Below are 14267 nucleotides of genomic sequence, written 5' to 3' on the forward strand. Positions count from 1 at the left end.
AAATGTACAGAGGTGGGGTTTATCCCCTACAACAAAAACGGTTGAGTAATTCATGCAAATGTCATCTACATAAACTTAAATGTTGTCACTGCCATTAATATGATACTCGAACCTCCTCCTGACACTGACTCATCAGACATTCAAGACCACAAATCTTCAAACACAAGAACAAGTGACATCTTCAAATTCAGTGATATAATATACGCTAATGTATACATTCTGTATCAGTACTTTGAAGACAAGACAAAGGTTCTGAAGGATTTGCCTGTTGGTCTCCGGGTCTTTGGATCCACAATATGGACTGTGTCAAATAACAACCGTCAGCGGTTCAGCCAGTTCAACCTCGGCCGTCAAAACTACACTCGACAAAACAAAACCAGCCATGTCCTCGGGTCCTTTATAGGTTGCCACAAATCACCCACTCCTATGTTCCTCAGACTAGAACCTTGTGGCTCTTTATGAGTAAATATATTTTATGTCTTGCTCACTGCTTACTGAGCTCCACAAACACAAAGCCCACTGAACCCTGTACATCATTATCAAACAATCTTGCAATTAGTGCAGACACCGATCTTAATTATGGCTATAAGCATTTAGATGTGGCTTATTATTACGGTGCTAGATAATGTCTCTCAGTTTGTCATTTTAACTTGAGGCAGCTCTAGCAGGTGACATTTTCTTGCTGTTGTGTCTTCAGAGTCACTGCACTATTCCAGTTTTGCTGGAAGTTTCAGTTTAACATTCCAGCTGGATCGTTTTAGACTGTGTGAACCATATAGTTAAAAAGTAGTTGTTGTGGTTATTATTGCATTCTGTTGATAGCAGGCTGTGCAGCCATCGTTGTCAAAATACAGTCGGAGAAGGCACAGAGACCAAACGCTGTGGAAGTATAAAGGCTGCAGTGGGAATCTCCACAAGTCGGCCACATCTGTCTTGCATTAGACTTAAAGAACAATGTAGATTGTACAGATTCCTTTTTCTTATGGAGGGGGAGGAGGAGGCTCTCTTGGGAAGAAATTACAAACACAAGTGTGCGTCCTCTGTGTTTCTGTGGTAATCTATTAATCTTGTCTTCAGATTCAAATAAGAAAACCAAGATGCCAAATAGAATTTACATGTATTTGTGTGCATATATCACTGAAAACACAACATTTTGGGGGCTTGAAAATAAGACTTGATTGCTACATGATGTAAAAATGACTGATACAATGCATCCCGTTCAAATGTAAGGAGATTTTCACACGCTATTTAATTGAAAGAATGAGTCGTTTGTTAATCAGGATCCCATTTCTCAGAAAGCTGATTTACCTGCAGAGCTGCGCTTATTTTGGTCAACCACTGAGGGAGAGGACAGAAGTGGGAAGAAAAACAGAGGTCCGTTGCTCCAGGCTGTCATGTGATGCAGCCATAATTGCGTCACACAACCTAGTGATTAGCCCGCAGTAAGAATCAACAGGAAACTGCACCGCTCTACCTGACAGAAAAACTAGACCTGAGGTTGTACAGTGCAAAGTCAAGCTCTTCATGCAGAAACCTTTGTTTTCATTAATGGAACCAACATGAATCACATCACTAACTCAGATCCTCAAGCCTCTGCATTCCTGGTAATACCCTACACATGTATCTGCATCTATTCAGTAACCAATACAAAAGATCACCACATCTTAACGTAAAACAGAAGCACCCCAAACATGAGACAGATGGATCAACTGTTAGGTACGGACAGCTAAAGCTTTATGGTTGGTGCGCAGCCATGGTCTAAAACAATCTCGTACCTTCAATTTAAAAGCAATACTTCGGACATTCTGGAAAATGTAGCCAGCAGCCAGTTAGCCTAGCTTAGCCAAAAAACTAGAGAAAGGTAGAAACAACTAACCTGGCTCTGTCTAAAAGTAACAAATCTCATCAGTTCTTCTAAAGCTCACTAATTATTATATCTTGCTTGTATAATGGATTAGGTTGTGGTTTTGTAGGGGGTTTAGTGCTGAACTACACTTGGCTGGGCGCAGTGACTTCCTGGAGCAGTTTTATATTTACAGTACATGCATGGGAGTGGTATTGTTCTCATGTAAGCAAACAATCACATTTCCCAAAATGTCAAAGTATTCCTTTAAGGGAAAAGACAAAGATGTGTCGCTCTGATCTGACAAATGAGGAAACGGCAGAATAGCACTGAGCTCTGACCAGTGTGTGTGGTCAACTTTTATCTTGTTTTTTTGTTCCGGATTTCACTTTCATGTTTAATTTGTTTAGATATTTTCTCAGTCCGTGCTGGCTGGAGTGCTATCTGAGTGTAGGCGCCACATGTTGCTGAGGTTCTTCATGCAACAAAAAATACTGAGAAGAAAATGTAACAATGATCTGCCAAGCATGTAAATTTGGAGGATTATAGAAATGACTGCAGACACAGGGGCTTCTGTTTCTTAGGCAGGGTGGAGGGTGTCCCATGTTCAGACTGATGAGAAAAAAGAAAGAGAGAGAGAGAGAGAACACCAGCAACCATGTATGGTGCATTGTACACACTGCATGAGCGTGCCATGTGACATAAATCACAAGTGTTAGGTGCCTGACGGCGAGACTCTGTGAGATGCAGAACATGAATTAACATCTGTCCTACCGCGCCTGACAGCATTCAACTGTTGGAAACACTTTATTTCACATTGTGCTTCATGACTTGGTGTGCTACGACCTTCCAGACTTTCCAGTCCACCCCCTTAACTTTTCCCCCAAACTCTCCAGTGGAGTCAACCCCCTCCATTCATATGCCAGCCATGTGTCATGAACTGTCATAATTCAAAACGTCTACACAGACGTCTAAGAGAATCATCGAATGCTGCCTTTAATAAGGCAATGTGTATGAAATGTCTTTTTAGAGAGAGCTGTTTCAGGCTGAGAACTGTTTCATCACACAGTTTGACAACAGCAGAAATTCAGTCTAATGATCTTTCAGAGCTTCTGTACTGTTTTTGAGTCTACGTGTCTGTTGTTTATGTAGCCAGCTGGAATACCGAGTTGTGAAAATGCTGTCAGAGGTCATGAAGTTTACGGAGTCCAGCTCTATATTTACGGAAGGGATTTAAAACACTGTAGAATGCAAGTCATCTGACCTAATTAGACTGGTAGGGGTTGCTAAGGATGAGGTTTCACTCGCAGCTCTGCTGCATGCAGCCTGAACTGTCTAACTTCAGCTTATACAGCCATTACACTATCACCAAAACTGATGTTACAAACAAGGACTTGGTTTTATCATATCATACTTGTCTTTATGTTTGGTTGCGTAACATGTGAGAGGTTAGTTCCTCTCTAAAATTTCAAGTATTCCTTCCTGTATTTCACAATGGCTTCAGTGAGCATACATTTTAAATATGCTACTTTTGGTGTATTTTATTTTGCGCCATGTTCAAATGTTAAGAATTACTTCTGTATAAGTTGGGACATTGAGTACAGTAGAGGCCTAGAGAAATGTCACAAACAAAACATCACACGAGTAGAAATAACTCTTCTTTTAGAAATCCCTCCCAGTAAATGGCTTTTCATAATGTATTGATACTTTCATATACAATGAAATCAAAGTCTTGAGTTATATGAAACAAATATCAAGACTGGATGTCACTTTTCATCTGGACATTATCAATACTATCTCTTGTGTTTTAAAATTAAGGCAATTTTAATGCATATAGTTAATAACACAGGCAGCATCCTGTTGGTGCAGTGGCGAAATGACTAGCAAAAATCCTAAGAGTAGTAAGTGATAGTTGCTATTGACTATAAACATTGGACATGTTGATGATCAACTGTTAATACTAACTGTTGTCAAGTTCAGCTGGTTGAATGTCGCTTTAATTCTTTAATGTTGTACGGCTTAGCATTGAGTTATAGTTTGTTAGTTATAATATTCAGTCAGATGATATTACGGTGAATATTAGTTCTTCAGACTTCATGAGGCATATGGGCTTTACCTTTACTAAGTGCTCTGAAAATTTATAGTGTCTGGACTGGATGCATGCTCCAGGTTCTTATCTTTTAAACAGGAAAATGCAAATAGGCCTGTTTCACCAAAGAAAAGGAAATGTACACTTGAGATTACGGCTTATTCCTGTGACTATTCTCCAAAACAGCGGTGTGGCTTTGGCAAGTGGGTGTTTGATTTACTGGGCTACTCTACATCTCCCCTTCTCTCTCCCTTCGACAACAGGGCTCTTTAGCCCAGCTGCCTAGGTCTCAACCTGAAAGTGCAGAGACCTGAGTCTCCCAGCAGCTGTCGTTAGTGGTGAATGTCACATACGGCTGCCAAGTCACGCCAAATAGACCCCATCTACTATGGCAGCTCTCATATTTCACTGGCTCTCTCTGGGAATAACAAAAAACACAGTGTGAGTCCAGTGCATTAAGCTTTGTTACACTAGTGTTATAAAGACAAAGCCTCATGCTACTGGAGGAGATGAGGATAAATATCCATAGTACCTATGATTTGTAGCTTGTTTTTTTATATTCTAGAATGGACAAAAAGATAATATTTGATCAAGTAAATGGACAAACTGAAACAAATTATACTCTTGCATTTGGTAAAGCAAAGCTATATTGAAAACAATGAGCTTAATTGTTAAAATATGGCTCTACTATCATGTGCATTAACTGCTGCCCTTAAATGACTCTTGTGCAAACTGTGTCCATTGTTTTACAACACTGATGACACTGTGTCCATGAGTCCATCCTTACCCCCAGGCTTCAAAGCACTAAAGCAACTGACCGGCTATAAATGCCAGCAAATACATAGCTGCATAGGCAGTAACTATGGGCAATGACTGTGTAGATTTCTACAACAGCACTTAACAGCCAGGTTCATAACTACACAGACTAGATGATAGGGTGAACAGGAGGGAAATATATAGAAGTACAGAGGAACCTGAAGTGTAATTACAGGGCAGAGGACGGGATAGGTGAAGCTGTGGGAGAGAGAGGGAAACCAAACAAAAAAGCACATAGAGACAAAGGCACTGACATCTGGAGGGAAAGGAAGCTTTGTTTGGGAATCCAGTTCAAGCCAAGCAAGTTGAGTTATATCATAAACTGAAACAGAGTGCTCATATCCCTGGTGGACATCAGCTACTAGAAAGAAAACCAAAATAGATCAAAGCGTTATAACTTCCAGCAGGAATCCCTCTAAAGTCACAGCAACGCGGTGCCTCTGGTTTAGTTTAGTGCTCTGCTTCCGGAGCAAAAAATAGATCTCCCCTGTGAATCTAATAAATTATGAAGAGAATGCAGCCACTACTCCACATGTCTTTAAACAAGCACATTCAAAGTTGTGCGTAATTGGTGTGAGTGTTTGTATGTTTGTACGGGTACAGGCGAGCACCCACTCAGCTGGGATCTCTGGCTTTGTTCTGGGTTTGCAAAGATTTTTTTTTTTTTTTGTCAGTGTGGGTGTATCCAACTGTGACAAGCTGCTTGGCTCCGTTCGGTCCTTTGTAAACCCTGGAGTGTCCCATAGGAATGGAGCTGCACTGTGAGAGCAGCTTAGCACCAGTGTTCACCTCTTGACTTAGTTACTGATTTACAGATTCCACTGAGGGCCAGACAAAACAAAGGAGTGGTCACATGGGGTCGGGAAGTGTTATTCACCCACTTATCTCATTGTTAGGTTTTTCAGGGATCAGATGCTTTATATGTGACAGAGTGCAAGAAAGGTGGGAACATCAGTTTAGTCCTTTAACTCAAAACAAACTGAGTTAGAATGATGCTGACAGTGAGTTCAGAGTTGTTAAGTGTTTTTAGTTAATATTTAAGCAGATATTACAAATACAAGTAGAAAATATAGGCAAATGGAACAACTGGTGTCATTTTTCCACGTCAGTTTGCAGCATCCATATATATTGAGATTGTCATATTAAGCTGTAACTCTATGCACTTCTCCCTGCACTGAATTCAGAGTATGATTGATCACAATCACCTTATCTCTTCTCAACAAGCCCCGCAGAAACCGACGCTAATCCAAACATCACATTATAAAATTAGTAGATCTGCCATAGACATCCAAACATCACGTCATATGAATAAAGATGCCGTCTGGATGCAAAGACCATTTGCCATCCATCCAATGGAGCCATGCACATTGCGCAACTCCCATATGGTTTTTGAGTACTCATTTGTCAAAATAACACATTTCAATTTTAATAACTTTGACATAATCATAAAGAGGCTCTGTGTCACTTCTGATTACAATGCTGGTGCTGGTATCCCGCTGTGGCATTTTACATCTGTCTGCGTCTGACAGCAGCAGAAAGGAGATTAGTTCAACAACTTGTTGCCCGAGCAGCTCGAGACGTTTCATCTCCAGGTTCCAGCACTGTCTCAGTGAAACTACATAAAACTTATGAATAGTTTTATTCATAACATTTACAGTTTAAACTTGTCTATTTTATAGTAGTCATTTTGTGCGTGTTGTTAAATCATTTTCTGTATATAATCTTTTTAATGATATAAATTCTGAAAAAGAAATACACTCATGGTATCATCCTTAGAAAATATACATAGAATCTGCGTAACTCTCATTACCACTATCTGTTTAATGGTAGTCATTTAAGTCATGTGTTAACACCTTATGACTTCAGTTGTGTTTCCCCTTTTATTGAGGTTTAGAAATTTCTCCTTTCTTCTGCTTTATGACAACCTTTCAAATTAGATAGAATAACAAGGCAATTTTTCCAAAAGAAAAACCTGATGTTTGGGATGCCGACTTTTCACCCAGTGCAGATGAAAAGACAACTTTCATGCTCTTTTCTGCAGCAACTGGCCTGAGAGCTGTCTTTTGTTTTCAGGTGGCGCTTCCCTCTTCCACCTGCAAACAGGCAGCTGGCTTTTCTGTTGTGACAAAGGTGGAAGCCTCCAGACAGCCTTGTAACAGCTTGGCTCGTTAGTGGGAGATTTAGCACTCTGACTTTGGGGGTCTGGAGGGCTGCTAATGTCCTGGAGGGGTGATTGACACAGGGAAGGAGATCATTATGTTGACCACCTCGCCTGCCTGGGCAGGGCTTGGCCTCAAAGTTTTCTGTGTAGATCGTCTTGGTCCAGGCGGTTGACCGGACTACAATTGCAGAGGGGTGACTTTTTTTTTTGTTTTTGCCTTATTCATGGTCCACTTGACCAGGTTAGACAATGTGGTTAAGGAAAAACAGGAACCTGATTATAAGTGCTTTCTCAGCAGAGTATCCTGAGGTCTTCAATTACTTATGAAATGAAAACTTTTTGAAAAGCATTTGAAATAAGTTTTTGGTTTTAAGATGACTGAGGCTGTCACCCAAAATTCACGACATCTTGAGCTGCAGATGCTCCATTCAAAGAAACCTTTGCAAACTATTTCTTATATGTGTAGTTTAATATATTAAATATATATTTTTCTAACGTATATTAGCAATCTGCACAGTCAAATCTAACTCACTTATGTTTTAGACCTTTCGATGAGTTGCAAAGCATTACTGAATCTTACCTTGATTTATAGCTTTATTGAGTGACACAATGTTCATAATTAATAGACGATTTTTCTTTAAAAGGCCATGCATTTTGTGGTTGAAATGGATACTCTATATACACAAACATTTTTCAAAGGAGGTTATCAGGCTTTGGATAAAACATGTCCTTTGAAGACGACAGCTCTTTTTGCCAGAATCATAAGCAGCTGTAACTGGTTCCAGATGTGATAATCAGGCTCAGTGATGGAGCACGATTATGCCAAATGAAACATGCCATACAGTACCTCAAATATTTAGCCTTTTTTTTTTTTTCTTTTCCTTTCCACCCCGAAACATCAGTCAGTGCCTATAGTGAGCCTATAGTTGGTTTACATTAACAGGAGGGCTTTTGTGGGAATCTAAAGCTGGATCCAATTATGTTTTCAAAGGTTGCATAGCATATTTTTCTGAACTTGAACATAGCAGCCGGCAGTTGTGACCCAAGGCTTCACTCAAGGCTCCAAAGACATTATTTACTTTTTAAGTACACACACAGTGTTTGGCCAACTTAGATATCTAAGAACATAAATCAGGAAAAGTTACAGTTATAACCACTTCCTTACACAATCGATTGGCCTGTGTCTCGGAGGTCCATGAAATAATTTTTTTTCTACTAACTTCTTAGACTAACAATCTATTCTCACTAATAGGCGTGTAGTGTGAAAAATTATGAGTTATGACAGAACGTCTCATCAAATGCCTGCTGTAAGTAACGCTGGCATAGGCATTTAACATCTCTAAAACCACCATTTAACATTATTCAACCTGATCACAAAGGAATGTGAATGTGGATCTTTTCGGTAGCTGGTATTTATAAATTCATTAGGATCAGGTTATTATGTGTGTTTTTTTTCTGTTCTTTTGTCATTTTCTAATAACTTGTTACTAGCTGTTAATGGCTGATTAATAACATATGTTGACTTAAAAGTACAAAATACCAGAATCAGACCATTGGCTTAAATAGTTTTAAATTTGTGTAAGTATTCAGAGTAGAAGGTGGCTGTGATGCTGCAGGATGGTTGTACATTGGAGGACAAACCACTAATTCAAGTCAGGAAAATGCATCTGTCTTCAACGTATGCAGAAAAGCTCAGGGACAAGCACAGTGTGTTTGCAAAGATGGCAGCCGATATTGTGTTTGATATTGATTAGCACAAGCTAAATGGAAAATCTTTGTTAAAGTCAATGAACAGTCAAAACCAGGTAAATAAACTTCAGCAGTACATACAGAGATGTATACAAGACAACTATGGGAACTATGTAACAATGGGAAGAGGAAGAGAAGTCAAATTGATTTGAATCACAGGTTTGTGAACTATATGTATAAGGACATCTGAACTCCCTTTATCTCCTGCCAACCACAAATCTGAATAATCAGTATAATCAGCTTCTCTCTCTCTGTTTTAACACTAAGTCTTTTTCTTTAACACTAAACACTGAATCTTGGCCCCTCTTGGTGCTCATCAGCTGCCCATTCCTTTAGCATCTGCATGAGAGTTGCTCATAATTATGATGGATTAGACTGCGGCTCTTTGTGCCTGTGCACTGCAATTGTTTTGCAGATGCTGCGGATGTGACATGCATTAATAATGGAGGGCAGCAGACAGAAATCAATATTCTACTGGAATCACTGGAATCTATTTGCTTTTGGCAGAGAGAAAAAGAGAGAGAGAGCGCACAGGGGAAGCAAAATGAAACCATAAGCTCAGCTTGCTGCTTAACCTCCTGTAGTGATCTTATTTTCTACATATCACATTTATTACTTATTTATATTACATTGTCACTAGGCCCACAGCTCCAAAGTTATAAAAATCAAAAGCTAGCTCTCAGTTTTCAGTTTTATTTACCTATCTACCTATTTTTTCATGCTCTTTTTCAAGCCTGGAAATATTGTTGATGTAGACACAAAATTTATGTCATGTGTTGTAAATGCTACATTTAATGCTCAGCTGAAGCTAGACAGAAATACTAATTAAGATCTCCATGGGAAATATACACCCACATTTTGCAACCAAACCCTTATTTTGAGCTTCAGGGGCTTTATTCTTGGAACCAACTCCACCACACATTTAATGACATTACATTAATTTGGCAGACGTTTTGTGTCGAGTTGAAAAAACATTAAGCAAAAAATGTTATTAGGATGATTAAGTCAGTGTGGGGGTGAGTTTCGATTCTGTACTCATTATAACTTCATGACACAATTCTAGAGTTTAGCCCTGTTAACAAAGGCCTCAAACTTGAGAACCGAATTGTATTTGCATATTTGACATCACAATGTAGTAAGGGTGATAAATACAACAAGTGAACAGCTGACAGGCAGCCAACTCCTCCTCCCATCTGCCATCTGGGACATTAACCTTGAATCCTACTGCCTTTAATCAACTAGACTTATGTTTTGTTAAATATATTCTGTCTTTTGGTATTATAACTAATGAACCGGAAAAAAGTCGTTCATTAAAATTTTACTCTATATTGGAAGTTACTTGAAACCTGTGCAAAGAAATGTTCCAGACACCTCTGCCCTGGATGATTTATGTGCATTTTAAATTTAGCTTTGCTCTCACCTTTTTTTTCTATTTCCTCTTAGAACACGTTCCTGGTGTTTTTTATTTAATATGATGTTTTTTATGCTTTGTATTTATGGAGGCAAACTGAACAACTGGTTGATGGACATCTTTGGAAACTAAAATTTTGTTTCAATACATCATCGTCATAGCACTTCACTAATATTCCCCATTTTTATCCTGCAGAACAGTTGTACAGGGGACAGAATTTTTTTATTTAGAATTGCTATCCACATACAATTAATAACAGGAAGTGACATGTTTTTGTTTGAGAAAAGTGTCTTCAAAAGGAAACACATATTGCCATGCAGTACAGATACTGGCCACTGAAAATGTGGCCACAAAACATGGCATACATTCAGGACAGCCTTTGCTGAGCTGTGTCTGTTAAATTCAGAATGGTGACTCACAGTCCACTGTTAGCCAAAATAGCCCTGTGATAACCTCTAATCTGTATCCTCATCTTCTTACTCACTTTCTACTTGCTGTCTGGTCTTCAGGTGGTTGAGGGATGAGGTCAGGGTGAATCTAATTCTATGACAGGATTGCCTTCCCAGCTGATACACATTCAGAGCCAAGTGGACACACATTACTCTACTGACTTACCCCTCACTAAGGCCATATTCAGACTTATTGTCGACAAAGCGTGTTCAACAGTAATGAAATCAGAGTTGGTGTTAAAGGACTAAAAGGGTTGATCTTCCTCAAAATTCTTAGCTAAACTTAAATGGTTTATGAACCAAACCACCACTTAATTGACTGCTTATACTCAGAAATCTTAATATAGAAAAATGAACTGTATCAAACCGTGTCACAGGATTTGGCATACTATCTGTATACTTGAAAGTTGACTTGTTGGTTCTACAACACAATAAGAAGCACATTTGCTTCTACACTATACTACCTTTGTTGACACATGCATGACCCAAGTGCAGCTTTAATGCATTGGGGATCAACCACGTGAAGCATATTTTAGTGGGAACATTTAAATATCAGCACAGCACTTTGTATTTGTACCTTCAGTATTACTGAATTTGAAAACATAACTGTGGCTAAAGAATGATGTAACAAAATGTGCCTTCCGCATTGTGCCTTGCAGGACGGACAGAGGGCAGCCCTGTGGATGGACTCTGAGCAGGCCAGATGGAAACAGAACAGGCCAGACATGAGACGGAAGAAAGTCTGATATTAGCACAATTTGGCACATCTCGCAACATCTCTCACAAATTACAGAATGGAGGCCAGTCTTCAGAGGGAAATTCTGTGCAGATCACTGGGGATACGAACTGGAACCATTACAAGCCCAGCACAGGTGCCAACTCCATGAAAAGGCACAGGGAGAACTGCAACAGCCCCGCTTCAGGACAAGTGCTATTCGATCAAGGAGCTTACATGATGAATGGGGAACTGATGAATGGAGAGTTGAAGCATGCACTCACTGAGCAGCCCTTACTGGTCCACCAACCCAAAAAACTTAAAGTGGATTCTGAGATTAAAGGAAATGTCGACATGAATTCCAGTTTGGTGGACAACTTTCCTGAGTTGACAAAACCAACTGATTTTGAATGCAATGCCCCTCAGACAGATATTAAGTTAGACAAGAGGAACTGTAATTTTCAAAATGGCGATCTTTTCTGTCTACCAAGGGGTAAACAAGTTTCGATTCCAAACGGTGCTATATCACCCCCTTCAACCATAGAAAGCACTCCGGGTGATCTTTTAGAAAAAACCTTGTCTCAGTATTATCCTGAGCAAGTGTCGATTGCACCACAAACATCTGGGTCACAACTTGATGCTGTTAATGGCTCACTGGCAAACAAACTGCCCAGTGAAGGTGCTCAACCCCCGTCTTTAACCTCAGGATTGTCCAATTCAGCTCAGATGCCTGACTCACAGCAACAGCAGTCTGGGGCATCTGGCGATGCTGAAGGAGGCAAAACTTACAACTCTGTCAACTACATAGTGAATGGATACTCCAACAATTTTGGAGCAGACCACCAGCAGCAACCACAACAACAGCATCAGCATCAGCAACGGCCACCCTCTTACTCTGGTCAGGAGCTGTCTCTAAGTCAGATGCCTGGTATGATCTCACCAACAAATACTGCCAATAGCTCAAAACAACATCAAAATGGCCCACAGTGTTATCCAAATGACACAAACCCTCAAGGTATATATGTGAAAGCCAACCAGGAGTTTAACCAGAACTCTTTTCTAGAGCGCAGTGCTCCTCTACAGGTAGCAGAGGCAGGTGGATACGGACCCTTTCCCAACTCTGGGATACAGAAGATGGGGCAAAGTGAGGGACCCGGGTCTGGTCAGCGTCAGCACCATGGCACTGATGGGGGCCATCAGTATGGAATTCAACCCCAGAACTTGCAACAACATGCTGGGAAGCCACGTGGAGCTGACAGTATGGGATCCATGGGGCCCAGTCTCCAGCAGCCACATCATGCTGGGTTAGAAAATGGGATGGACAACGTGTCTCAGCAGAGAGCCAACTTATCATGTTCGACTCCCCACCAGAGAGGCTGGATAGAGCTGAACTCTTCACATTCCCAGCAGCAACCAGCAAGCGGCCCATCGTCTCAGGCACAAGAGCAGGACATGTGGAGGGGCTTCTCTGCTAAACCTCAGTCAGAGCAGCAGGCAGCTAACCATCAGGTTCACAGACAGATGTTGGAGCCAAACCCGGCGCAAAGATTCCAGACACAAGGAGTTTTCACAGATAGCAGCCAGGGGTCTAACAGCTTCCAGCAGCAACAACAGGATTGTCTCACAGCCCAAACACACTGTGCTCCAGCCCAGCACAACACTGCCCCTGAGTGGCAGCAATCAAATTCTAAAGCACCTCAAATGCAGCAGCCTCTGCCCCAGAAATTGCCTGAGCAGCGCAACTTCCCCCAGACTCAGCAGGCAGATGGCCACTACCACACCCAGATGCAGTCAGAGCACTTATGTGAAGACCCTGACCTGCAGGATATACTGTCACCTGGGTTTTTACCAACACAGCAACAACAGCACTGTCATCTTCAGCGTCCACTGTCCCACCCACCACAATTTGAAGGGCGGCAACTCACGTCTCCCAATTACAGACCTCACAGTCAACCTCCGCCAGGTCAGCAACAGCTTCAACCCAACCAGCCTCTTAAAAACATTTCTGCTCAATCCAACAACCAAAACATCCAGCACAGTAACCATACAACATTCAATTACAATAACTCAACAGAAACGCAACAATTACAACATCAAAGGCAGTATCCACCAAACTCAGGCAGCAGCAACCTCAAGCAATTTCAACCACAGCGGCCTAACAACCACTGCCACCAGCCCAACCACACGGACTTCTCCCAGACCTCTACACAGTCACAACCTCACTTACCACAAGGTGCGTTAAACCAACAGGTTTCGACACAGATGTATCCTAAAGCTGAACAGCAGCTGAGGACGCCATGCACTCAGTTCCAAAGGGGACCTCGACTACCTCTGGGACCTGTAAGTCCCCATGGAGACTTTCAGAAGCATGCAGCCCTGCGTATGCACCTGTTACAAAGGCAGGAGCGCCAGGGCCCTCCTCACCTCCCTCAGAGTACTAGTGACCCCAAACACGGCCTGAGAGCTGTGAAAATGGAAAACGGACCTAGATTTGAGTTGTCTGGTTCACAACAGCAGGAGCAACAGTTACAGATGCAAGTGGAGGCAGGCATGGGTGGAATGCAAGTCAAGCAGGAGAATCAACAATCCCTGTGCGCGCAAAGCACGAAGCAGGGAAGCATCCTCGCCTCTATGGAAGAAAGCCTGAACCAGTACCAGCTTTCACCTGTGTTTGAGAAGAAATCCCTCGTCATCAATGCAGCAAATAAAGTCAAGGTGGAGTCTTCTGGGCCTGTTACGATCCTGTCAGCCAACACTGACTTGAGTGGAGTGGAATCATCTGCAGCTGCATCAGCCACCACTGTAGCTCTAAAAAAGCCACCTGATTCCACCCCTAAGAAGGAACACCTCCTACAAAGATTTATGGACTCTCCTATGAAGCTACTGGATACCCCTATTAAGAATCTACTGGATACCCCAATGAAAACCCAATATGACATTGCATCCTGTCACTGTGTTGGTGAGTCACCATAATTTTTGTTCTGAAACATGATTAATCAGTTGGTTGTGTAAATATTAATGAATGTTCTTTTGT

General features: G+C 41.2%; 1 protein-coding gene across 2 annotated transcripts in view; it reads left to right on the forward strand.

Moving 5' to 3' along the window:
• The window catches only part of tet2 (tet methylcytosine dioxygenase 2), a 38562-nt gene that overhangs the window by 17711 nt on the left and 6584 nt on the right, over positions 1-14267 (forward strand). For both annotated transcript variants that reach the window (XM_056370142.1, XM_056370135.1), the window contains one exon: positions 11178-14192. In XM_056370142.1, the coding sequence (XP_056226117.1) occupies positions 11222-14192 (2971 nt within the window). In that variant the 5' untranslated portion in view covers positions 11178-11221. The remainder of the gene's footprint in view (positions 1-11177; positions 14193-14267) is intronic.

Source organism: Seriola aureovittata, chromosome 3, assembly GCF_021018895.1.
Source record: "Seriola aureovittata isolate HTS-2021-v1 ecotype China chromosome 3, ASM2101889v1, whole genome shotgun sequence".
In the NCBI taxonomy this organism is placed as follows: Eukaryota; Metazoa; Chordata; class Actinopteri; order Carangiformes; family Carangidae; genus Seriola; species Seriola aureovittata.